Source organism: Garra rufa, chromosome 3 (genome assembly GCF_049309525.1).
Source record: "Garra rufa chromosome 3, GarRuf1.0, whole genome shotgun sequence".
In the NCBI taxonomy this organism is placed as follows: Eukaryota; Metazoa; Chordata; class Actinopteri; order Cypriniformes; family Cyprinidae; genus Garra; species Garra rufa.
Window position 1 is genome coordinate 28,331,315 of NC_133363.1, and position 26,961 is coordinate 28,358,275.

At 38.6% G+C, this 26,961-nt stretch overlaps 1 protein-coding gene across 1 annotated transcript in view; it reads right to left on the reverse strand.

Moving 5' to 3' along the window:
• Nucleotides 1-4,747: 4,747 nt before the first annotated feature.
• Nucleotides 4,748-26,961, reverse strand: part of adamts18 (ADAM metallopeptidase with thrombospondin type 1 motif, 18) — a 77,469-nt gene continuing 55,255 nt past the window's right edge. The window contains exons 17-23 of the mRNA XM_073836916.1: nt 26,841-26,961; nt 26,066-26,192; nt 16,950-17,154; nt 12,477-12,671; nt 11,835-12,068; nt 11,565-11,742; nt 4,748-7,394 (exon numbers count right to left, since the gene is read on the reverse strand). Coding sequence (XP_073693017.1) covers nt 7,276-7,394; nt 11,565-11,742; nt 11,835-12,068; nt 12,477-12,671; nt 16,950-17,154; nt 26,066-26,192; nt 26,841-26,961 — 1,179 coding nt within the window. The 3' untranslated portion in view covers nt 4,748-7,275. The remainder of the gene's footprint in view (nt 7,395-11,564; nt 11,743-11,834; nt 12,069-12,476; nt 12,672-16,949; nt 17,155-26,065; nt 26,193-26,840) is intronic.

The window sequence follows — 26,961 nt, forward strand, 5'->3', positions numbered from 1 at the left end:
ACGGCAGCGCCTATTGTGCACTTTCTAGACTATAATTCATTCAGAATTTAAATACATTCACTCACGGATTCACTCTAATAACCCAATAACGCCACTTGCCACTGAGTTGCATATACTACATCTGTTTACTAAGCAAAGGTGAAGTGAAATATGTCTGTACAGCCACACTGCACGTGTCGACACGCACGCGTGAGTAAACAGATAACTTACAAATAGCATTATTTTTTTCACCATGCAGCAAGCGTAAAAAAAAAAATAGAAAAAAACCCTTTTAAACCGTTTAACTGATAGTAATAATCGGTTAAAATTCTTACTGTCGGTTAACGGTTAAACGGTCAATATGAGCATCCCTAGTTTGTTCTTAACATTTCCAGTCAGGTAGGTATGCTAATATCTTAATTAATACTGCTTGTAACTATCTTTACCACCTACTAACTTTAGCTTGTCAAAATATTGCGGCCTTTCCTGCTTATTAAGTTCTTATGATTTAGCAGCTTCCACACGTTTTTTTCTGTGGTTTAGACAACATATAAATGTGATCCTGGACCATAGAGCTGAAACGATTCCTCGAGTAACTCGAGTAACAAGATTACAAAAAATGATCGAGGCAAATTCCTCTGCCTCGAAGCCTCTTTTAATAAATTTTAAAGCTCACGTCTCATTTTTTCCACAATGATTTTGTTTGTGTGACAATGCGCTTACAAAGTGAAAGAAAACGCAAGGAAGGAGTTGGCGGTAATTTTATAATTTACATATAATTAATCTACACCACACAGCCGAAAACGCCATATGACCATTCATGCATGTACAACCATAGATAAGTATAGATAGTTCTAAAAGTTAAGTTGCATTTTAATGTATGCCTTAGTTTTGATAATTTAAAAAAAGTTATTTGAAAGTTATTTTTATTTGTTTTTGTCTCTCAGAAAATGTTTTATTTTAAACCCAGAATTTATATCACTTAATTCATCACAGTCAACTTTGTTATTGTTCACAGTAAAAGCACAGACAGTAAAAAATTGGCAATAACTAAATGCTTATTTTAGATGGAATATTGTTGCATACTATGCATTAAAAAAATAAAAATGTAGATTTTAAGAAACCTGTCTTATTTTCTCTTGTATATTTAATATTGCTCTTTAATTAAGCAAACATATGTTTTATCCGATTACTCGATTAATCGATGGAATTTTCGGCAGAATACTCGATTACTAAAATATTCGATAGCTACAGCCCTACTGGACCACAAAACCAGTCATAAGAGTCCATTTTTTTAAACTGAAATGTATACAACTGAATGTATGGTTTGTAAGGATAGGACAATATTTGGCCAAGATACAACTATTTGAGGGTGCAAAAAAATTTGAAATATTGAGAAAATCGTCCAAAGTTGATGTCCAAATGAAGTTCTTAGCAATGCATATTACTAATCAAAAATTAAGTTTTGAAATATGTACAGTAGGAAATGTACTAAAAGTCTTCATAAAACATGATCTTTACTTAATATCCTAATGATTTTGGCAGAAAAGAAAAATCTATAATTTTGACCTATACAGTGTATTTTTGGCTATTGCTACAAATATACCAGTGCTACTGAAGGTGACAAGCAGAACAATGTCAGCACACAACCGATTTTCCCAACTGTTTACATCTTCTCAAGACATAACGGTACATAGGCAAATAGTTGTCAGAACAGGTATTTTGACAATTTTGTATGACCATTCATCCTCAAAAGAGAGCGCGATTTTCCAAACACCAAGCCACCTGTCAGACAGCCCAACTAGACATCAAGTGTGCACCAACACATTACTAAAACTGTTTATAGTACAAAAACAAAAACAACTGTGAATAAAATCAAACCAAAAACTGGTAAAACACTAAGTAGGCCTACCTGGCACCTCAGTGGACGCTACAAGCAAGCTGTTAAATTCTGCGCGTGCACAACTCCACATGATCAGAAACAGCCAATACGAATTGCACGTTGGCAAGTTCTCACTATTTGCACTTGATTTCGCACTCCTAACCATAGATATATATATATACGCTCCTAACGCCTTATAAAGGGTAAAACACATACCTTGAAGTTTCATGACTTCCATGATGCTTCTCCAGGGCACTTCAGCTGTTTTTTTCTAGAAGAAAGTTGATGTATCAAATAAAATCCCATTCCAACTTTCACAACCTATCTCTCCAATCCTCGTGCACATTTGATTATTAATATGCATGAGGAGTGATCCGATGTGTGGGCGGGGCAATCTGACGCGACGACGTAAATTTTTTTATTTTTTATTTTTGGACAAAAAGTGACAGATAAGTTTTTGCCATGACATAATAAACTCTGTTAAACAACAAACCGCATGGTTAGTCAAACCTTTTAACAGTTTATAAGGCTATTTTGTTTGCTTTACTAAATAGTTCACCTGAAAATTAAAATCATATATAATCCTGGCTCTTTCAAGCTTTATAATGGCAGTTGGTAGTTGGACAGATGGATGCACCCATCCATCATAAAAAGGGCTCAGATTGTGGAAGCGCAGAGGAGAGAACAACATAAAACACCAGTCACAAATTAGAAGTACAAAATGAGGATTTGTAAAGAAAGATGTCAGAGGATTTCAATATAAGCCAAGAGGATACTAATTTTCCTTTGCTGTAAACAAAACTTTGTTCTCACAAGACTAGACCTATGTCCTACATCATCTGCTGGAACGCCACTCTCTTGTGAACGTGCGTACAACAGTTAGCAGAGATTATGATTTATAAAGTTGTAAATATGGATATTTGTGACCCTGGACCACAAAGCTACCATAAGGGTAAATATTTTTTTTAATTGAGATTTATACATCATCTGAAAGCTGAATGAATAAGCTTTCCTTTTACGTATGTTTGTTAGGACAGGACAATAATTGGCCAAGATACAACTATTTAAAAATCTGGAATCTGAGGGTGCAAAAAAAAAAAAAAAAAATTCTAAATATTGAGAAAATCACCTTTAAAGTTGTCCAAATTAAGTTCTTCCCTGGTGAAAAAAACAGCATATGCTGGTTAGGTAGTTTTGATGCTGGGATGCTGTTTAGGTATGTTTTGATGCTGGCTTAAGCTGATCCAGCTGGTTTATGCTGGTCCTTTGCTGGTCATGTGCTGGTCAAGTACCAGCATAAACCAGCAAAGGACCAGCATAAACCTACCTGACCAGCATCCCAGCATCAAAACCTACCTAACCAGCATATGCTGTTTTTTTGTTTGTTTGTTTTTTTTTTTCAACAGGGTTAGCAATGCATAATACTAATCAAATGGTCACATTTGTCTTATACAAACACATCGATTGACACCAGGAGTCCTTTATTAACCCCACTGAGCCACATGGAGTACTTTTTATGATGGATGGATGCACTTTATTGGACTCAAAATCTCAAGAGTCATTCACTGACATTATAAAGCTTGGAAGAGCCAGGACATTTTTTAATATAACTCAGATTATATTCGTCTGACAGAAGAAAGTCATATACGATGGCTTGAGGATGAGTAAATCATAGGGTAATTTTAATTTTTGGTTGAACTAACCCTTTAACTATACACAATTATATGGTTTGTTGCAGTTTATAATTTGTGCTCAGTATTTTCCCTGCCATCCCATGATCAGAACTGTCCTGTGACCCACCTGTTGTGAATCATATTCTATACGATCCCTTACATGTGCATTCATGAATCATATTCTATACGATCCCTTACATGTGCATTCACCCTTTGAGTGATCTATTGTCTGCAAGGGCACAGAGTGAATGCTAGATGATATCCTTTAGCTGATGATTGGAGATATGTCTGGAAGAGATGATAGCTCTCACTTCATCTGAGAGCTGTAAAAGAGTGAAAGAGAGAGTGAAAGAGAGTGCTCATGGCCAGCGCCCTGTTAAGATGTGATTAGAAAGCCTGTCAGAAGTGAGCGGTACTCCAAAGAAGCATCTTACTGCCAGAGCTGAAGTGACACAGTGAATTCTAGAGTGTGAAGAGACTGTGTGTGTGTTTGTGTGAACAGGCAAGGAGAGAGAGAAACAAAGAGAGTTTGCAGCATGCACAAGAGGATATAGAAATGCCACAGACGTGCTTGGTATTCAGTCTTCATAATCAGTGTCTGTGCATCCAGTGACACGGATGAGGAATTGCTCCTTTCTTTTACGAGTCTCTCGATGCTGTCAGAAATTATCACAAATAATTGTACACACAGGAAATTAAGAAATATGACAAAAATGACAAATGCATGCATATTATGAGGGGGAAAAGATATTCGAGAGTGTCGAGGGAGGACTTAAGCAAACTCAGTGTGATTTACTAGGGCATTTAGTACATGCAGGAACATTTTGCCTGGAACACAAAGAGGAAACAGAGGAATATGAATGTTTGGGGTATTTAATGTTACAATTGGCTGGGAAGCATCGCTGTTTGTATCTGAGACTTTTTTCATGTGTTTATAGCTTATTATATTATTATGTCTGTCCCTTAGTGGCACATTTTAAATAACGTTTTATATCTGCACAGAGAGCAAGTCTGTTTTCCTTGTCGATAATATGCTAGGGAGTATTTTGTCTAAAATCCACTTTGCTTCTGGCTTGATGTTCATAGTAATTTGTTGTGATGACAGCATATCATTTTTCATTCCTTAAATATTGCAGCATTTTCATCATTCAAAAGGCTCTCGTACTCGCCTCAATCTCTCCGAGCACTGGCGGAAAAAGCATCACTAGAGGAATACAGTAAATCAAATACTTTTTATTATAAAACTTTCAGTGAAAATATTAAATATCACACTTACAGTGTGGTATTATACAGAAAGCTCCTCTCCAGACAACACTGTAGCCCAGGAACTATTTTGACATAGTAATAAATTACACACTTTTTCAATTCAGACAGTGATGAAAGACATTTGTACGACATACATCACATCACGACAAGGCTAAACAATGTCTTTTTCCATTTGTTCGTGATTAGGAACACTTTTGAAGGCAAGTAAGGAACAAATGAAACATACTGTAAGAGACCAAGAGTTCATTAATGCAGATCCAGAAGTTATAGTACAACTAATAAACGAAAGTACCCTTTCAAATGGTTCAAGCAAAAAAGGACAGAGCACCCTGCAGTGCAACATCTACTTTTAAAAGTGACCTTTTGCACTTATTAGTGTATGCAAATGTCCCTTCAAGGGGTTGGGGACTGTTAATGAAGTGTTTGGAATGAAATGAGGACAGAATGAGAGCTTCTGCTACACCTCAAGTGCCATCTGCTCCGATGTTTATTGTTAGAGCAGGACCGTCATACACGAAGCCTGCGAAAGGATTACTAAGCTGAGACTCCACTCTTCGGTTAAGCATAAAACAGTGGCCCAACAACTGCGGCACTCAGACAGATAGAAAAAGAGATGAAGAGCACTAACAAAGTAAACTGAGATGAGGTCCCAAGTCCTGAGGGGCCTGGGTTTGTTAGCTTCTCCTCCTCCTGAACATGACACTCACTCCTGCACACTAATTGGTCCCTACAAAGTGACTGAGAGCAACCTACTCCACTCTCTCTGACACACATCTGGGACGAGCTCAGCCCTCTCGTACACCGCGTGGGAGATGGCGATGCATGAACTGCAGACAAATTACACACACATACTGGCAGCCATACACAAACATAGTTCATCCGCCAATTGACCCACTGCATATTTCAGGAGAAGCTCTGATCTTCATTAATGATAAATCTGTCTTGTCTGTTTTAGTCCTCGGTGGCGATCAGACAGGACTGTGGCTCAACCTTTCAGGTCACACCAGCTCCACAGAGAAAATGGGTGCATGTTAAAATGTCTATTAAAATCAGAAGCCTGCATGGTGGAGATGTGGATGCTCTCTCTTGAAAGGAGGAATTCGACCAATGGAAAAGTTGAAGTTAGTATGTAAATATACAAGAACAGAGGGCTTTTATAGTCAATTAAACATATAGACTAATAAAATATGATGTTTAATTGTTTTGAGAAAAACACGATGGATTGAGAATGTGCGCTGCACTTCTTATTGCACCAAAAAACACTGATTCAACAGATTCACCGATTCAAATTGATCGTTGTTCAGCAAATTCTTCATTGGCGAAATCCAGTCATTTAAACAGGAATCCATTCAATCAAGATTTCTGTGTGAGCTGTGCTTCTTACATCACTATTAATATTAGACAAGGGACAATTTTGATGCAAAATTTTACTGAAATTTCACTCGTGACCACACCTTCAGACTAAATGATTACAGGCTAAGGTGTTCACTGTGAAATGTATTGTTTTCAAAATTATGATAATAATAAAATCACCATGGCTATAGCTAAACTCTTCCTCCAACAAATTACAAACAGTTGTTACAGCTGTAAACACACTTGTGATGTTTGCCCTGCCCCTGGTTTCTTCTGCACTCTTAAAAAGGTTTCAAAAGGTTTTTTTTACAGTGATGCCATAGAAGAACCATTTTGGGTTCCTCAAAGAACCTTTCAGTGAGCAGTTCCTAAAAGAACCATTTTGAAGAACATTTTTTTATAGAATCGGCTATAAAGAACCTTTTCTTCATTTGAAAGGTTTCATAGACGTTCAAGGTTCTTCATAGAACCATTGATTTTTAAGAGTGTGATTGGTCCACTGTTTTGAAGCTGGATTTTATTAGCTGTGCTGTGTCAAACGTTCAGCTTCTCTTAACTTGACACTTGTCTTGACAAAGTACTCATATGTGAGAAGTTAAAAAAGAAGCAAAGGTTAAAGACAACCATTGAGAACATTTACATAGATGAAACTATTAAAAAGCAGTGCAGTGGAACGCTGCGTGAAACGGCCCTCAGCTCTGTACAGATCTGCTGGGTTCGCCTGGAGCTGATGCAAATTCTACAGTACTTCAGATGTGCACAGTCACACCAATGTTCATCTTATGCTATACAATTTAGCATACAAATGAACTGTTGATAGAAGTCTCTTAATGGCTTTAACCGATGGTCACATCTCCAATCATATGAGAACAAACTGAGATATTTACAATATAACTGTTCTGCAGATTGGTCATTGAAGACACCATTGAAGCTAGAAGCAGGTGCAGTTTCTCGAGTTCCTCAGATACCATTATCTCTCATTAGTCCAAGATATGGTCCACTGGAATGTCTCTTTCTTTACCACATCTTGCAAAAATCAACTTTGTCCATAGTGGTCATCTGTATCACAGTGATTTACAGATTTCAGAGTCAGTGAGGAGGCTTGTGGGTGGATCTTCTGCTTTACTGTCTTTTGGCGGAGCAGGACTTGCAGCATTGTTGACCATAGAATTTGTGATTGCAAACACCATGCTGAGGCACCAGATGACACCAGCTGAAGAAGTCGATGCAAGGCTGGTCTTCTGTTAATGGAAAGACACGTAATGACTATTATTTATTCAAAGCCTTAAAAACAACAGTGTTAACACAAACACTTAATGTTTTTGTAAGTGCTGTTTAGTCTGAATAGAGACATTGTTGGGATGTTGCAAAGCACTTGGAAATACCGCACTGGCATACTGATAAGGACCTGACCTGCTCTCTGAAGGCCCTCACACTCAGTTCTCCCATGAGAATAAACAATTATACACTCACTTCTGTTCTCTGTGGAGAGGAGATCTTTATGTTTTCATTATCATTATAATTAAGCTATGTATAGTACATGGCAATTATGATGTGTTCATTTAAATGATATTGTTTCATCAGACAATATATCTCAGTTTCATATTGTTAAATAGTGGCATTTGTCCTACCAATGTGATTTGAAATCAACAAGTAAAAAATGCATTGTTTTTCCTAGTACATAATGAATAAGTGTAAACACCACTGATGTTTATCAAACTTGATAATTGCATATGATACTGATTTGTACACAAAGCAGCAATTCCAATTAACACTGGAAAATATACATGGATTTATCCAATTGGCAGATGCTTTATCTAAAGCAATACATTTTATCTGTATATGTTTCCTGAGAATCCAACCCATGACATTACTAACTTCATGCTCCACCAGCTGAGCTACAGAACAAGATATGAGAGTTCATAACAAATAAACATTCAGCAGAATTTCATAACCAATGAACATTCAGTGGTATGCCCATTGAGGCATTACAGGTACTGTTGAGTGAGATAAGAGTTGAGGTAAAGTTGTGAGTTGTGTAGTGTGCAAGACTCAAGGATGGCAACCGCAAGTTGCTGGTTTGATCCAGGAGCCAACACCATTGTTCTTAGGAGCTTGACCATTTAAAGTTTAGCTATATTTCACTTTACATTGTGAAGACATTTTAAACAGCTTGGAGAAGATCAGGCCATTCCTATTTGAATCTGCAGCACAAGTTCTTATCTAGACTCTTTTAACCTCCAGACTATAATTCTTTACTAGCCGACTGGCCCGCATGCCCAATAAATCCTCTGCAAATGATTCTGAATGGAACTCACACTTCGCTTCTCTTTGTCTCGTTTCACTGGTTGCCTGTTTCTGCTCAAGACACTGATAACTACACAGAAAATAATCTCAGTTTCACTATTTCATTTCAATTTCACTCTCATCTCTGTTCTATTCTGAACAAATCTGGTAAGTTTGTATTGAATCACATCTCATGTTAACACCTCTTTGGGATAAATTGCCAAGTAGTATTGCTTACAATGCCAGGGTCTTGGTTTTGATTTTCAGGAACACACAAACAGATCATACACTAACTGATAAAATGTATACACTAAAGTCCAAAAGTTTAGGGGTCAGTATCTTTCAGAAGTCATTCTAATATGCTGATTTGTTGCTTAATGTTTCTGTAGACACCAACTGAAACAGCAATCTTATGTAACATTATACTGTAACTTATAATGTTTTACTGTAGGGGTGTGCGATATGACGATTTTTGATCGTGGACGATTAAAATGTCTCCACGATCTGCTTTTGAATAAATATCGTAGTATCGTGCTACAGTGTGCCTCCGTCTTAATATACTGTACATTCACTCACGGGACACTGCACTTATTCATATTCGCGATCACAAAAGTACATTATTTGAATGTGCTTCAAAATCTTGCCGGTAAAATAACGCCATTTGGTCCGCGCGCTGTTCTGGCATGCGCTTCATGAGCGCGTATACCTGAAGCACGTGCGCTAAAAGCCTCTCAAACAGCACCTGATTACTAAACTGAGCTATCTTTGGCGTTTAATTTGCTTATACTGTCAAAAACACGCAAGGATTACATATAAACACAGTCGGTTGTCTAAAGTGAAAGTAAACAGTTAAGAGAAAAACGGATGCGCGCCTGTATAGATGCGTGCAGCTCTGCGACAGAGCTAAACATGCTGTCGATTGTCATTAAAGGGACAGTACACCCAAAAATGTTGTCACTCACATGTCCTAAATCTCTATTAATTTTTTTCTTGTGCTTAACACAAAAGAAGATATTTTGAAGAATGTGGGTAACAGTAGCTGGTCCCCACTGACTTAAAATAAATAAATAAAATATATGGAAGTAACTGGGGACCCAGCAACTGTTTGGTTACCCACATTAATCAAAATAAGTTTTATGTTCAGCATGTTTTATGCTTAAAAAAATGCGAGAGTGAGTAAATGATGACAGAATTGTCATTTTTGGGTGATGATACACTAATAAAACAAAACACAAAGGAAAATCACTCACTGCTCTTGAATGAAGAACTTCAATACAGTTGCTTTAAATGTTGCTTCTATGTATAATTTATGTATATAATGTATATAGTGTTTTATTTTTATATTTGTTAATTACATTTCTCGAATGCTACTGATAAATACATGGACTGTACCTGAAAATTAAAGCACTGTTTGTTTTATTTGTATAGTATGTGTATTTGTAACATGTAGCTTATCTTTGTTCTTATTTTTTAAAAACAAAGAAAATAATGACAAAGATTTTTTTGTCTTCGCCCACTTTGGCTTAAATATCTGCCATTCTTTTTATTTTATATTTTGTTACCTTGTAAGGTTTTGGTTTTAAAATAGAAAAATTAATTTGGCTGTACTACTCAGACAACTTGTAAAAAAGTAAAACCAACATGACAAAGAATCGTGATAAAATCGTGAATCGTGATATTTCTTGAAAAAATCGTGATATGATATTTTTACCAAATCGCCCACCCCTATTTTACTGTCACCTTTGAGCAATTTAATGCGTCTTTGCTGAAAAAAATAGTCTCATTGACCTCAAACCTTTGAACGGAAGTGTATATTGGATTTAAAGGGATAGTTCAGCCAAAAATGAAAATTACCCCATGATTTACTCACCCTCAAGCCATCCTAGGTGTATATGACTTTCTTTTTTTCAGATGAAAACAATGAAAGTTATATTAAAAATGGCCTGGCTCTTCCAAGCTTTATAATGGCAGTGAATGGGTGTTGAGATTTTGAAGCCCAAAAAACTACATTTATACATCATAAAAACGGCTGCATACATCATAAGAACAGGGTTAGTAAAGGCCTTCTGAAGCGAATCGATGCGCTTGTGTAAGAAAAATATCCATATTTAAAACTTTATAAACGGTAATCTCTACACTCCTAAAAATAAAGCTGCTTTAAAAGGTTCTTCACAATGATACCATAGAAGAACCATTTTTGGTTACACAAAAAAAAAATTCAGTCAATGGTTCTTTAAAGAACCATCTCTTTCTTACCTTTTTATAATCTAAAGAACCTTCTTTCACCACAAAGAACCTTTTGTGAAACAGAAAGAAAACGTGAAAAAAAAATGTGAACCTTTTGTGAAACAGAAAGGTTCTTCAGATGTTAAAGGTTCTTTATGGAACCAATTAGACATAAAGGTTCTTCTATGGCAGCGTGAATCACGTTTATTTTTGAGAGTGTAGCTTCCACTAACTGTCATACTGTTCACAAGAGAGTGGTGTTCTAGTAGATGACGTAGGATGTATGTGTAGCTTAAGCTCAGATAAGAATATTCTAGGCTCGCAAGATCTAACTAAAACCAGTCTGCCGGTGCATTTTTCTTTACAAATCCTCATTTTGTACTTCTAATTCATGTCTGTTGTTTTGTTTTGCTCACTCCACTGTGCTTCCACATTCGTCACTTCTCACTGGAGCTTACACTACGCCTACATCCAATATCATTTGCTAGAATGCCACTCTCTCGTGAACATGCATACGACAGTTAGCAGAAGCTAGAGATTAAGGTTTATAAAGTTTTAAATATGGATATTTTTCTTACACAAATGCATGGATTCACTTTATAACACATATATTAACTCCTCAGAGCTGTGTGGAGTACTTTTCATGATGTATTTATGCAGTTTTTTTGGGCTTCAAAATCTCAACACCCATTTACTTCTATTCTAAAGCTTGAAAGAGCCAGGACACTTAACGCATTTAATGTAACTTCAATTACATTTGTCTGAAAGAAGAAAGCCATATACAACTCAGATGGCTTTAGGGAGAGCAAATTAAGGTGCAATTTTCATTTTTGGGTGAACTACCCCTTTAAGTGTTTTCTAAATTAATAAATGAAATTAAAAGATAAACCAGCTTGTACCTTTAAGTGTAGGTGAGGGAGGTGCGACAGGGACTGGGATTGGACCAGGACAGAAATGTGTATTGCAGGCTCGTGAGCTGATGGGTCTCTGATGAGGTAAACAGCCCACTGACTGACGCCCTTGTCTCAGACACTGAACGCTACGTGTCTGCACTCCACCGCCACAGGACACAGTGCACTGAAAGACACACAAACAGGACAGGAAGATTAGATGTCTAGCAGAATAGAAACAGAACAGAACTATGACTGTTTATGATAAATTGTGCATACCTGCAGCCATGGAGAGGAATACCAGCCTAGAGTCACGGAAGTGCCAGGCTGGAGAATCTGGGGTGGCGGGGGCTCTGGGCAGGGGCCATTATTACAAGCTTGCTCGAGGTCTGCTTGGGGCTTGCGTAGGTTCCTGCACCTCCTCACAGGGAACTCTGTGTAGCCTCCTTGGGAGTCTTTCTCCCCACACTGCAGCTCTCTTCTCCTTACTCCTGCTCCACAGGAGGCCGAACACTGTATAAAACAATAAGGTACATATGAAAAATTGTTTTCTTGTAGCTTCAAAACATTATGGTTGAACCACAGATGTCACAAGGACTATTGTATTGATGTCCTTACTACCTTTCTGGGCCTTTAACATTTCAGTTGCTTTGCTGTCTATGCAGGACCAAAAAGCTCTCTTAATTTCTTATCTTAATTTGTGTACAGAAAATGACAGAATTTTCATTTTTGGGGGAACTAACTGCTTACTGCATATGTATATCACTTGGCACTGTGAGCTTTGCATAAAAACGTCCCATTAACATGCACCTGAATGATTCTGCATCAGGGTTAAATGGGTGAATATATGCATGTGCTACATTTAAACTATTTGTGTGAGCACTTCTACATAACCTTTGATATTCCTATGAGGGGCCTTACCTCTCCCCAGGCGGTAGTTATCCACTGAAGACGCTCATTCTTCGGGCAGCGGCTCAGCACACAGGTCTCCTGGGCTTTGGGCTTCAGGTGTAATTTACACATGCTGTCAGGCACCACCACAGCCCTGGCACCTGGATCAGTGCTCCTGCAGAAAACACTGCGCTTCTTCAACCCTCGCCCACAGGTCTTGGAGCACTAGAGAGAAGGAAGGAAAGAAAGACAAACACGGAGAGAGAGAGTTACCCTCATGTGGTCTTTGAGTGATGTTAGTTTAAACATTGTAAAGGTCACCGTGGCATGCAGTTCACCTCAAACAACAGTTGATATGAACTCTGGAGACAGGCAGTGTGAACTCAACCTGACCTTTAGGAGGAATTTAGTCGATATCAACTACAACTGCAAAAATCTTGTCAAAGATTTATGATTTAACATATTACATAAGATTAATTCAACATTGCTGCTAATGATGAAATGAACGCAATGCGTTTTGACATTCTGTGGCTTTTGTATGTGTACATGGAAAGATAAAGTTCTGAGTACACAAGTATATGCATAAGTAGCAACAGCTATTAGATTAACAAAATATTAGTTATTAAGTAGTCATTTATCTAAAGTAACACAAAGTTACAGAGAGGACACTCTGTGCGGTTATTTTATAACATGCAGAACAGATGCTTAATAAAACCATGCAACAATAAAAGATGTGGAGCATAATGTGCTACATGTGCAATAACAGCAGGGGGCAGTAGTGTTTCAACACTGATGTGACAAACAGAATGTTTTTTCATTATGCTGTTCTGGGCATCTCAAATCTTCACCTCATATTTCGGTCATTGCTGTAATGTGGTGCTTTTTAAAATTTAATACACCTGTCTTGCAATTCAGGGATATATTTCTATATAAGGGTATAGTAGAATTTCAGAAATGTTCTGGTCAGACAATTAAACTTTCATTATAACTTTCATTTACACACTGGCAAGAAAATAAACAGGAACAAAATAAGAGCTACAACGCTCATTTTTAGCCTTGTGGAAAAATAGAGAGTTAACTTGAAGTTTAATATTTTGTAATCATCTTTAAAAATGTTGTTACCAATTTCTGGAACTTATCAAACAGGATGGAATGTTTAAGATTTTTTTAATTGAAAGAATCGATTATGTTCACCAGGGGTGCATATATTTGTTTAAAAACAGTAATACTTTGAAATATTATTACAATTTAAAAGAACTAATTTTATTTGAATATATTTTAAAATGCAATTTATTCCTATGAGATTTCAGCAGCCATTACTCCAGTCTTCAGTATCACACGAACCTTCAGAAATCATTCTAGTATGCTGATTTACTAATCAAGAAATTTTACTATTTTTATATTTCTTATTATTGTCAATGTCAAAAACTTGAGTTTCAACTTGAGAGGCTAAGTGTCACATTTCACGTCTGTTTTTGTCTCCCCCTGTCATTTTGTGATCGTTTGGTTTAGTCCTAGTTTGTGTAATCACCGTGACCTGTTTAATTATGAGTTACCCTTTATAAGTCTGTCTTTGAGTTCAGTGTATTGTCGGTCCTTAATGTTGTATACGTGTGAGAAGATCTCTGTTCCTGCCTTGTTCCTCTTGAAGATTAATATTAAATATAGTTGCTTGTTCGAATATTGTCTATCGTCTCGTCTCGTCCTGCACACACCCGTAACAGAAGGACCGACCGAAACCTTTCACGGCGTCTTCCCCTGCGTTTGTTTTCCGTTTTTTGTATCAGTGTTTTTTATTTATTTATTTTTTTTCCCTCATGGATGACCCCAACGTTTTCATCATCCTCCTGGAGCAGGGGAGCCGTTCTCTCGAGGACCACACAAGAGACTTTGTGTTCCTCGCACCGCTGACACATTACCCGGACAGCTGCCTGTGCACGTTCTATCGTAAGGGACTTAACACCACCACCAAAGCGCAGCTGCCTGGGGAGGGTCCTCGAGAGAGCATCGCCGAATACATCGAGTGGGTGCTGGCGTCCTGTAGATCTTCCTGGACTGTCAGCTTCATCGAGGAGGACGTCAGCCCCACTCTTGACCCAGAGAGCAGCAAACCACCACCCCGACATGCAGAGCACGAACCCGAGCACACCGCGGATGAGGGACTAGAGCCGCGAGCGACAGAGCCAGAGCCCTCTCCGACTGATCAGGTGCGTGAGCCGGATTCTGCATCTGCGACGGTGGATTGCGACGTGGAGCAGGTGAGGGAAATGGAGAGCCCTGCCCACTGCAACACCGCTGGGGGTGAGCTGGAAGACATCTCTGGGGACTTAATTGACTTCTTCTCCGAAGTTGTGGAGTATAACACGCCTGATTTAATAGACTTTTTCTCTGAACCACTGGCTTGCATGAACTTCCCGCCCACCCGCCCTCTTCTGTCTGGATCTGCCTGTTCCCCGCTGGTTCCGCCCAGCCGTCCTGAGTCCCCGCTGGTTCTGTCCAGCTGTCCAGAGTCCCGGAGTTCATCAGCCAGTCCCCTTGCTCACCCTCAGCCCACCATCCATGCAGTGGGCTCGCCGCAGGGCTGCCATTCAACATCGGTGGCAGGGCTGGAGGATCCCTCAGCTCCGCCTCCAGCCTCGCAACCCAGATCTCCACTTCGGACCTCCGACCCTGCGGCTCCACCATGGCTCTCTACGCCCTCAGCTCCACCGTCGCCCGTCAGCCCACCAGCTCCACCGGGCTCCATCGTCCTTCCGGCTCCGCCTTGGTCAGTCGTCGACCATCCGCCGCCTCGGGACTCCACTCCTCTGGCTTCGCCTCGTCCCTCTATCCCTCCGGCTCTGTCAGGCTCCTCCCTCCCTTCAGCGTCGCCTTCGTCCTCTGTCGCTCCGCCGCGGATCTCCGCCTCGGCCACCAGAGCCTCCTGTTCCGCCTTGGCCCTCCGGATCCGCGGTGTCGCCCTGGTCCCTCGGCTCTCCATCTCCGCCTCGGGTTCCTTCACCAACTGCTCTGCCTCTGTCGGTCGGCCCCCTGGAGTCGGCGGTCCTCCCTCCACCATGGCTCCTCCCGTCGGCTCCACCGTGGGCCGTCATCCTGGCTGCGATCTGGGTCCTGCTCTCCTGCTTCAGGTCCCTCCTGTTTCTTCCCTGGCTCCTCCCTCCATCGTCACCCCTTGGGACTGTCTCTTTTGCTCTCTGGACTTGTTTTGGTCCCCCTCCTTCGGTTGCGTCCTCCGCCGAAGCCCCCTCCCTCATGAACTCAAGGTTTCTGGTTTTCGGCCCCCTCTTTTTTGTTTTTCTGTCTACGGCGCGAGGACGCGCCTATTCGGAGGGGAGCGTAATGTCACATTTCACGTCTGTTTTTGTCTCCCCCTGTCATTTTGTGATCGTTTGGTTTAGTCCTCGTCTGTGTAATCACCGTCATCTGTGTTTAATTATGAGTTACCCTTTATAAGTCTGTCTTTGAGTTCAGTGTATTGTCTGTCCTTAATGTTGTATACGTGTGAGAAGATCTCTGTGTTTCTGCCTTGTTCCTCTTGAAGATTAATATTAAATATAGTTGTTTGTTCGAATATTGTCTCTCGTCTCGTCCTGCACACACCCATAACACTAAGCTGCTTACTACTTTTGCATGTGACCTTTTTTAGGATTCTTTGAAGAATAGAAAACATTTATTTGAAATTTTTATGAATTTATTTGAAATAAACATTATTATAATGTCATAGATGATTTATATTTCTATTGACTTTAGTTGCACACCTGATGATAACACCCTGTTACACTGCCATTCAAAAATCCAGAAAAAAGTCATTTTGTGAAATATTATTTAAATGTAAAAGTTTTCTGCGTGAATATATTTTAAAATGTAATTTATTCCTGTAATGCAAAGCTGAATTTTTAGCATTACTCCAGTCTTCAGTATCACAAAATGAGTTGTGCAGCTTAATATTTTGTTGGAACCTGTGATACTTTTTTCAGGATTCTTTAATAAATTAAAAGTTAAAAAGAATGGAATTTATTTGAAATAGAAATCGTTTGTAACAATATAAACTACCATTTAAAAGTCTGTAGACAGTGAATTTTTATTCTTACTTATATTGTTAGAAAATGTTTCTATTTTGAATAAATGCCGCTCTTTTTAACTTTTTATTCATCAAAGAATCCTGAAAAAAAAAGAATATTAAGCAGCACAACTGTTTTATTGATAAAAGTAATAAATCAGCATATTAGAATGATTTCTGAAGGATCATGTGACACTGAAGACTGGAGTAATGTCTGATGAGAATTCAGCTTTGCATCACAGGAATAAATTATATTTTAATATTAAAACAGAAAAACATTTTTTTTATCTGTAATAATATTTCACAATATTACTGTTAAATGCAGCCTTGATGAGCAAAGAGAAATCTTTAAAAAACATTAAAAATCTTACTGATCCCAAACTTTTGAACGACAGAGTAATTACACTGGGGGAAAAAAACAGATGGAGGTAATGTAAACATACCTGTGACCAGGAGCCGGTGCTCCACTCTGGAGGACATGCCTGTGTGTTACAGGGCTGTAATTGGGCCGGAGAAATCACTGGACATAAGGAGTGAGCCGCCACCTCCTCCCGCTGGTACGTCACCTTCCTCATGCAGCGGATGTTTCGCGTCTGCTGCCCACCTCCACATGTTCTACTGCACACTCCCCATTTACCTGTCGTCCAACTGTCAAGACAAACAATTTGACCTTCAGACGTGAACCTTGTGTTCAAACACCTCAGCACATTTTAACATGAAAGAGGACATTTTACACCCATATGGCACAGACACGTGATACACACACACAGCCTTCTTCAAACAAAATCTACATATTGTGATGATCATTAAATTAAGACCAACCTGATTACTCTGTAAACCACATAATGAAAAGACTAATGAAGAAACCACATACATTTGTCTGCAGATATCCCACCCCACCCCACTCTCTCCTGTGGGTTCATATGGGCATATACAAACATGTACTTATCCTTTACGTGGAGTTTTCCAGCCTAAGAATAGAAATGCTAGAGATGCCATTAAGAGATGCAGACATCTTGAGTTCATAAATACGATTTCTATTTCTGCAATATGCACATTACAACATATTACAAAACAGATATCTGGTGGCAAGTAAATGACACATTCCAAGGTTCTGTGATAGATTATAGCTATTTGATTAACAACAGTTGACATGAATCAATGTGTTCCTTCTAAATACTCATTAAATTTCAAATTAGCCTTTGTGAAAATGCAACACTGCCCCCTATGGCCAATCAAAGAATGTTGAAGCTGTGACAGCCTCAGAGAGATTACTGACAGAACTGTATATTAATGAAGCGCTTTTTGATGATCAGTGATAACAAAGACAAGATGAACTCATCCAAAACAATTTCTGTATATATGTGATTAGTCAGCATATTAAAAGACAGACAATGAATAACTAAATAATAAAGAATGTACAGAATATTGTATTTCACATAATGTTATTCAGCTTAGATTTTCACAACAAGGACAGTACTCACTATTTTTAAATGTTGGTATGTTTAATTAAACTGATAAATACACAATTCAAAAGCCAATTGTTTTATTTCTATTTTATTCATTTATTTATTTATTGGCTCTTCGCTCATCATAGCTGCATTTATTTAATCTGAAAAACAAACAGTAGAAAGAGTAATATTGTAAAACATCACTACAATGTGTTCAATCTTGATATATTTTAAAATGTATTTTTTTTTCTCTGATAAACCATTTTCAGCTTTTATTCAGCAAATTATTCTAATATGCTGATTTACTGCTTTAGAAAGATTTAATATTATTATTGCATAATATTTTTGTGAATAGTTTTTTTCAGCATTCTTTGATGAATAAAAAGTCAAACAGCATTTATTTAAAATATAATTTTTTTGTAACATTAATGCCTTTAATCTCACTTTTGATCAATTTAATGCACCCTTGCTGAATAAAAATATATGACCCTGAAATACAAAACCAGTCACAAGGGTCAATTTTTTGAAATTGAGATTTATACATCATGAATGAATAAGCTTTCCATTGATGTATGGTTTGTTAGGACAGGACAATTTTTGGCTGAGATACAACTATGTGAAAATCTGGAATCTAAGAAAATCTGAAAAAAATCAGCATTTTAAGAAAAACGCCTTTAAAGTTGTCCAAATGAAGTTCTTAGCAGTGCATATAACTTTTACTGACCCTAAACAGTAGTCGTGCAAAATATGTGAATATTTGGTTTAATTTTTCCATTAAACAAGATGTTATTTTTGTGGACCAAATCTGTCTTTAGATAATGGATATGACCTGATGAAATATTGAGTAGGCTACATTTAAAGTGTATTTATGTCTAAAAGACAATATAAAAAACTGTAAAAATCAACACCAGTGCCAGAGAAGCTCAGTTCCAGTGCTCAGATTGCAACTCTGTCCTTGCTTCTCTTGGCTGTGGATGAAAAGAGGCTTTAAAATAGAGCTGGGCAGGCCGGGTAGAGATTAGAGCAAATGACAGCTATGACGAGAGCCGTGGCCGCAACACCGGACAGACACCCCGGGTCGAGTTCTTAGAAGACCCAGTTCCACCCAACCACTCACACAGACCTGAGAAAAATCCTTTAATTTTCTCTCCAGTCATCTGACAAATTGGAGGGAGATGGTTAAACTGCTATTTTAATTGAGGGAAGAAATACGATCCACAGCACAATATGCCTTTTCACTCCCCCTCGTCCTCTCCTCGCCACATAAATGACAATGTGTCACTGGTCAAAGAGCTGACTTGCCATGCCTCACTGCAAACCGCTGCTGGCGCTTGTTTTAATTTTGTATTTCTGGAATCTTTCAATAACTCACATATTTCAAGCCATACAATTAAAGAAGACTTTGGGGACAATATTGTGGACTGCTTCACGTTTCCGGATACGGTCTGATTACGCTGCCATTTTCTCCATGAATGATGCACCCATAATAGATACTTGTTCCAAATCATTCAATGAAATTTAAGCTACCGTTGGTCGTGCCGTGGGACAAAGGCTGAATTTTTAGCACTCTCTGAGGAATGGTTTGGGTTTGGAAGCATTTGTAAGTTTAAGAGCACTAAGAGAACCATGTACTTTCCTAAACCCACGCAATATTTTGCATTTTTTTGCTAAAAATATTACTTTGAACAGACCAAAGCATGTGCCCTAACCATTTTAGCTATATTTGGTTGTATGATATTGGAAATTGTTTTTCTTGTTGTTCATTACAGTAGTCTTTGGTATTTTTGGGTGATCACGTACACACAGTTCGAAAGTTTAGTGTGAGTATGATTTCTTAATGTTTTTGACAGTTCCTAATCCTGACACAGGCTGATTTTTTAAAAGATTTGTAAAGCATTTAAAGCATTTGTAAAACAGTAATATTGTGAAATATTATTACAATTCGAATTAACTGTTTTCTATTTTCTATTCCTGTGATAGGAAAGCTGAAATTTCAGCAGCTATTATTTAAGTTATCAGTGTCACATGGTCCTTAAAAAAATCATTCTAAAATGCTGATTTGGTGCTCAAGGAATATTTCTTATTATTAACAATGCTGAAAACTAATTAATGCATCCTTGCTAAAATAAACAAACATTATTTTGCAAGCTTGTAACCACCTAAATCAATGATTTAAAAAGCATTTTTGGTAAATCCAGGTTATTTACCATAGAAATATTATGTTTTTTAATGATTATGACTGTTATGACTGTGGTCCGATCTCCTTAAAACTTTGCATGCTTGCTTAGAATCACCCGTTACATGTGCTCAACAGGTTTTGTGAAGTTTTGAGTTTTTCTTTAGGCTTTATAGGATTTTGGTTAAATTTGGACAGGTACCTTTTCTAAACGATCCCGTCATAGTTTCCCAAAGGAAATTTCAACATTTTCTTGATGATTATTGGCCTAGAGAGCCCAGAGAATTGTACTGCAGTGTTTTTTTTTTTTCAGAAAAACCTAGGACCTAGTTCACAAAAGCATCTTCTCAATCATTGAACAAACGATTTAATTGACATTTTAATTTAATTGATCGTGATCGTTTACGCGCTTTGTGATACCTTCCCCTAGTGGCTGATTTCTTTCAAATTTCTCTCGGACCTTTGGGACCTTGAGTCGAACAGGCCCACCAAGTTTCGTTCCGATCGGCTTCCGTTAACCTTGCCTAACAAGTGCTCAAAATTCGTCTGCCAATGGCGGCCATGTTTTTTGAGATACACAAATGTCCATGGTCCATGCACCGATTTTCATGTGGATAGGACAAATAATTTTAGCCATGTTTTAGTATGCTTTTTCCCTCTTATAGCGCTACCAAGTGGCCAAGCACTGCATTTTTTTCCCTGTGATCTCAGATTGAGCTCTTACTTAAGTGTCCTGAGTTTGGCAAAGATATCTCATTCCGTTCAGGAGTAATAGGGGTTTTACTAAAAGTGGCCTTGCCTCTTTCAAACGTTTTGGCATCGCTTTGCGACGGTGAGTCGAAAGTTCAACATCTTTTGTTAATTTTTAATATTCACTCTCCAGAGAATCTTTCTGCGCTGGTTTGGTTATGATCGGGCAAAAAACATTAGGACTAGTTCACAAAAGTAGGTTTTTCAAAAAATGCAGTCGAACGAATGAATCATGATAAAATCTGATTTGTGCATTTTGTCTGGCATGAGCCAAGAATTACGACATAATACACTTGAGACTGATGGTTTAGGAGTTATGAGCGATTTCATACTTTTGATTGCCCATCAAGCCGATTGTGGTGAGCCTTGGTCACGTTGTAGGGTGTGTGAGTACTACCATCCCTCCAAGTTTCAAATCCCTATGACTAACGGTTTGATCTGCCCGATCAATTTTACATGGAGATCGCTGATCAGTGACCATTCTAACAATCACAATAGGGTTTCAGCGATACACGCTTGAACTCCTAATAAATAAGTAAATAACTGCCCCCCAAATTTCTGAACGGTACTGTATGTGAAGTGGTCAATTCTACCACTAAAGCTGTCTGTGCTTGAAGAACGGCAGTTGAAGAGAAAAGCAAACACAAAATAACGCAACACAACTAAGAAACCAAAAGAAAAGAGGGCACTGCAAAAGTCTTCAAGGCATGTGCATTTATCTTTCATGACATTTTAAGGAACAAATCAAGCTGGCCGCTTCTGGGCCCAGCCCGTGTTTGAAGTCACCGCACTCCACGCTTCACAGAAGCAGCAGGGCAGTGCTTGCAGTCGGGAGCACGTCGTCAGACTGAGACCTGTAGGCCATAGTCCGGAGATTAGCGCTCGATTCCTGGCTGGCTAGACGCGCTCAATCCCCACAGGGATGCGGTCTCTCTCTCTCCATAATAAAACATGGGCAGACCTGTCAACACTGAAGATATTTGCTGGAAAGATAAGCAGAAGCTTCTGTCTTGCTCTCCTGTTTTGAATGCATGCCCATACTTTTTCTGGAAGTGTTTCCAAAGTTCTATTTATTTTCCCTTTCCTGCACCCTTTTTTTTTAGTTTTCCTCTTTTCAGCAGTCATAAATCAAAGCACATAATGCCTCAAACAAATAATGTTCCGGGAGTCTGTAGTCGATATCGTAAGGCCGTGATGTCATTCAGTATGGAGAGAAACAGACTCGGCTGCCCATACAGTGGAGGAGGTCATTAGTAACTGTGGGATTTAAGACCTGTCTGTGTGAACAATAAACACACTTACAGTATGACCTACACCAAGAGAAGAAAATCCACCCTGAATGGTGGGAATCTCATGAAGAGAGAAAAAAAGCACAAGGCCATTTAAGACTTAACATAATACCCTGTCGTAACTATATTTGAAGAGCTCTTAAAGAGTGAAAATGAAAACTCTGTCGTCATTTACTTACCTTCATGTCTTTCTTTCTTCTGCAGAACACAAAAGAAGATATTTTTTTGTTCATATACAAAAGTAAATGTGTCTAAAACAACACTGACTTTCATTGCAAGGCCACTTTTTTGAAATATGCTCTATTGAGACATTTTTCAAAACATGTTATTTTTGTTCTGCAGAAGAAAATAAGTCATACAGTTTTACAAAATTACATGTGGAAGTTTCATTTTTAAAGGAACTATCTTTTTAATAGCTTTTCCAATGTAGTTACGACAAAGGTAACTCACTTTGTGACCCACAGGGTGGTGATGTAATTGAGTTGTGACGCCAACAGAAAGAGTCTGGGATCACGGGTAATCTCTACTGGTAATCAAAGCCTCTTTCTCACCAAGTTAAAGTGTCTTAGGGTTACAGGCAGACATTGGTGTTGAGAGATGGGAACCTGTGCAGTCTGCCTCCACATATCCAGAACCGCCGCAGACACGCTGCTCTCCCGTCAACCCTGCCGTTGTTTTCAATTACACTGTTATTGGTCTATTTGTCAGGCTTTGAATGGGACAAGCCAAATCGGTTAGAGCTTGTTGCTGTAAGGAAACAATCATATGGTCTTAATTTCCTCTTTTAGCATCGGCTCGCCATAGCCCGCACATTATAATCTATCGCAGCCAACATTTCACACGATGTAAGGCCAGAGAGAAAGCGAGAGCGAGAGCGAGAAGGACAGAGGGAGGAAAGCCAGGACGGGTGATTTGTTATCTGACTTCCAGAATGGTGCGTCAATGCTTTTCACCCTGGCAAGTGAGGGATGCTGGGTATGTAGATGCCTCTGTAAGGCTAGAGATCAGTAAATCAAGTCGAGCTGAGTGTTGCTCTTGTAAGAATGGCAGCAGGACTCTCAAAAGGAAGATGGACCGGCAGATTGACTTCAGCTTTGAGACCGCCAGAGAAAGGCTGTTTTGAGCAGCTCCTTTCAGAGCCCAGAGGAGGTTTCTGACACCTAGACTGAGAATGTTTTTCCCAGGGTCCCTAGTGAGACAGTGCCTGCTTTTCTTCAACTTTTTTCCATGCAAAAGAATCATTAAGCATGTTTTACACACTCTATCCAATTCATTTGTCAACTTCCTGTAAGGTGTCTTTTTTTCTATTCATCTTTCTCATTTCCAAATAACACTTAGCCTTTTAATAACACTCACTGTAAATACAACAGGAGTCTTTGATAAATATGGCTCTGGTTCTTGGAATATTTGAATGGTAATTCACTGTAGTCAACAAAAAGACAAGACAGAACGAGAGACTAGTATTTGTATGTGTATATGCCTTATTGTGAAAGCTGATGTGTGTATGTATGCATGTGGGTTTGAGTTTGTATAATTTAGAAAGTGCGTGTGTGGCAGGCTGTGGCTTGGAGCTGGAGTTTGGGCAGTGAGGGTGCAGTCAGTCCCTGTCTGGAGGCTATGTTAATCCTGTTTTCTTTAAGGAATGAAACAGAGAAAAGAACCCAAGGAAGAACGTGACTTCTCAAAGCTTTGAGCTGGGTTCTGCTCATGCTAAAGCCACCACAGCTGATTTCAGACAGACATACCAGGGCACCGTGCCCACCAGTAGTGCTGGAGTGCAAGGTTGTACACCACTGAGAATGCTTTTTAAATTCTATTTCAGTTTTTGAATTTGAACGGAAGTAGCAAACAGGTTTGAAACTGAAGAAGTTGAATTCAAATAAAATCCAATTTAAAGGTATCTTTGTTGAAAAAACTACATATGCTGGTTAGGTAGGTTTTGAAGCATGGATGCTGGTTTGAGCTGGTTTAAGCTGGTCCTTAGCTGGTCATGTTCAAGGCCCAGAAAGGCTGTAAGGACATTATTAAAATAGTTATAAAGCTACAAGAATAGGTTTTGTGTACAAAGAAAAAAAAAAAAAAAAAAACTTTATTCAACAATTTCTTCTCTTCCGTGTCAGTCTTCACAGATTCACGAGAAAAACACAGCGTATGTGTGTGGAGCCAGTGTTTTGACATAAACCCAGCAAAGAAATGCACAAGCATGTGTCTTGGTTCTCTTGTGAACACGTGTCGAGGACTAACACGGAAAAGAATAAACTGTCGAATAAAGTCATTATTTTTGTTTTTTTTGTGCACAAAAAGTATTCTCATAGCTTCATAAAATTATGGTCGAACCACTGATGTCACATGCTATTTTAACAATCTCCTTAATACCTTTCCGAGCCTTGAAGATGGTAATTACATTGCGGCCTATGCAGGGTCAGAAAGCTCTTGGTTTTCATCAAAAATAATTGAGTTTGTGTTCAGAAGATGAACAAAGGTCTTACAGGTTTGAATCAACGTTGATGAGTAATTCAAGAAAAAAAATAATAGTTTGTGTGAACTATATCTTTAAATACATTTTTAACCAGAAAATGAAGGCATGTTATTTATCTTTTTATGCATGGTTCATACTTTTATACTTTTTTTTTTTTTTTTTTTTTTTACTTTTTTATGTAAATGTTACTTGATCTTCCAGTAAAAATTACAAAAGTAATAAGAGATATTTTTCCATAAATCGGACATAAACCCGAATGAAAGTATGACCGACTTCTTTAATCATTTAATCAGCTTAATCACACAATTATTTTTACTGCCTTCATCCAATCAATGACCAATTGACAGAACCAAGTAACCACCCTACATTCCTTTTCTTTTTCAGTTATCTGTTTCACAAGAATGCATGTCACAGTCTGGAAAAAATGCACTTTATGTCATTATATCATGACTTAAAATGTCTTTGAAGTCTTGTGTGCGTGAGCAATTTAATTTAAATTTGATCTCAAGAATTTCAAGTAATCTTAAATCTTAAAAGGATTAGTTTACTTCCAGAACAACAATTTACAGATAATTTAGTCCTCCTCTAGGCATCCAAGATGTTAATGTCTTTCTTTCTTCAGTCATAAAATAATTGTTTTTTTAGGAATTTTCTCCATATTTTCTCCATATAGTGGACTTCTATGGTGCGTGTGAGTTTAAACTTCCAAAATTCAGTTTAAATGCAGCTTCAAAGGGCTCTAAATGAGGAAGAAGAAGGGTCTTATCTAGTAAAACGATCTGTCATTTTCTCCAACTTCAAAACTGTCCTACATTGCTGAAGAAGTACCAACCCATTGTATACAAAGTGAACATGCAAAGAAGATCAAATGCCCTTTACAAAAAAAGGTAAAACACCGATGTAGATTTTCAAGTTGGAAGAAAAAAGAGATTGGAGTTTTTCGACATACCATAACTATTTTGAATAATTTTGAGTGCACACAGAGTAAGCATGCGCATCGCAAAGCTAGACAAGCATTTGTGGTTAAAAAGTGTATAAATATTAATTTCATTTAAGAAAAAGAGCAATAGTTTCACTAGATAAGACCCTTCTTCCTAGGCTGGGATCGTTTAGAGCCTTTTGAAGCGGCATTTAAACTGCACTTGGAAGTTCAAACTCGGGTGCACCATAGAAGTCCACTATATGGAGGAAAATCCTGAAATGTTTTCCTCAGAAATCATAATTTCTTTACAACTGAAGAAAGAAAGACATGAACATCTTGGATGACAAAGGGGTGAGTAAATTATCTGTAATTTTTTGTTCTGTAAGTAAACTAATCCTTAAATTCTAAGTTATGTCCAACCCTGCTGAAGAGAAGCAAGCATGGAACAAGGAAGTCAGACAGAATAACACATAGACATAGACAAACTCTTACTAGGCAGGGCAGGGTTGTGTGTTGCACAGGTGAGAGCCCACCACAGGTCTGGTGTCAGGGTTGCAGAGTGAAGAGTTGACCTGTGTGTTCTGATCCTGCAAACAAATGGCTTTCGTCGAGACCCGACCTGAGAAAGAGTTAAAAAGAGATACAGAGAGATATTGAGTATAAACACAATGACTCTCTTTGGACATTTTGCAGAGATCCATCTCTCTAACCTGGCCTAACATACGTCTTTATCATGCGATAAATTAAAGCATCCTCTGAGCAATCTTTTGAAAAGGAAAGCTTGGAGCACACTGTCCGTGAATGGTCTTTCTGGGGATTATGGGAGCTCAGGATGAATGGCAGTACTGTAGCGTGGCTTCTGTTGTGGCAAACAAAGCCGGGCCTCTGTCAGTGTGAGAGGCCAGGAGGGGCGGCCCAGAGGTCTGTTCTAAAGAAAAGCATGAATGAAACTGTGTGAGAGCACAGATAGAGATCTGTGCTCTGGGCATGTCATAGTGCTGTCTGTCTGCCACCAACACTCAGACAACTGACTGTGAATGGAGGAGCCACTACCACAGAGATGAGCCAATGAGATTGGGAGGTCTGGAGGAAGGAGGGGCGCACTTTTGTTTTGTTTTTTTACTCTGCTCACAAAGGTGCGTTTGATGGACCTGGGCTAACACACACATAGACTTCCTTCCTCGCCGACACACAACCACAGACACTCTGCTCTCTCACACTTGAGTCAACAAAGTAAACATTTACAGTACATAGAGCATCCACTCACCCCCTGCACAAGGCGCAGAGCAGTCAGACCGCACCACAGACCAGGTATAGTTGTGCTTCTTTTCAGGAAGGGGTAGAGTGTATTCCCATGATATACCAGGATTTTTACCCTGAAGAAGAAT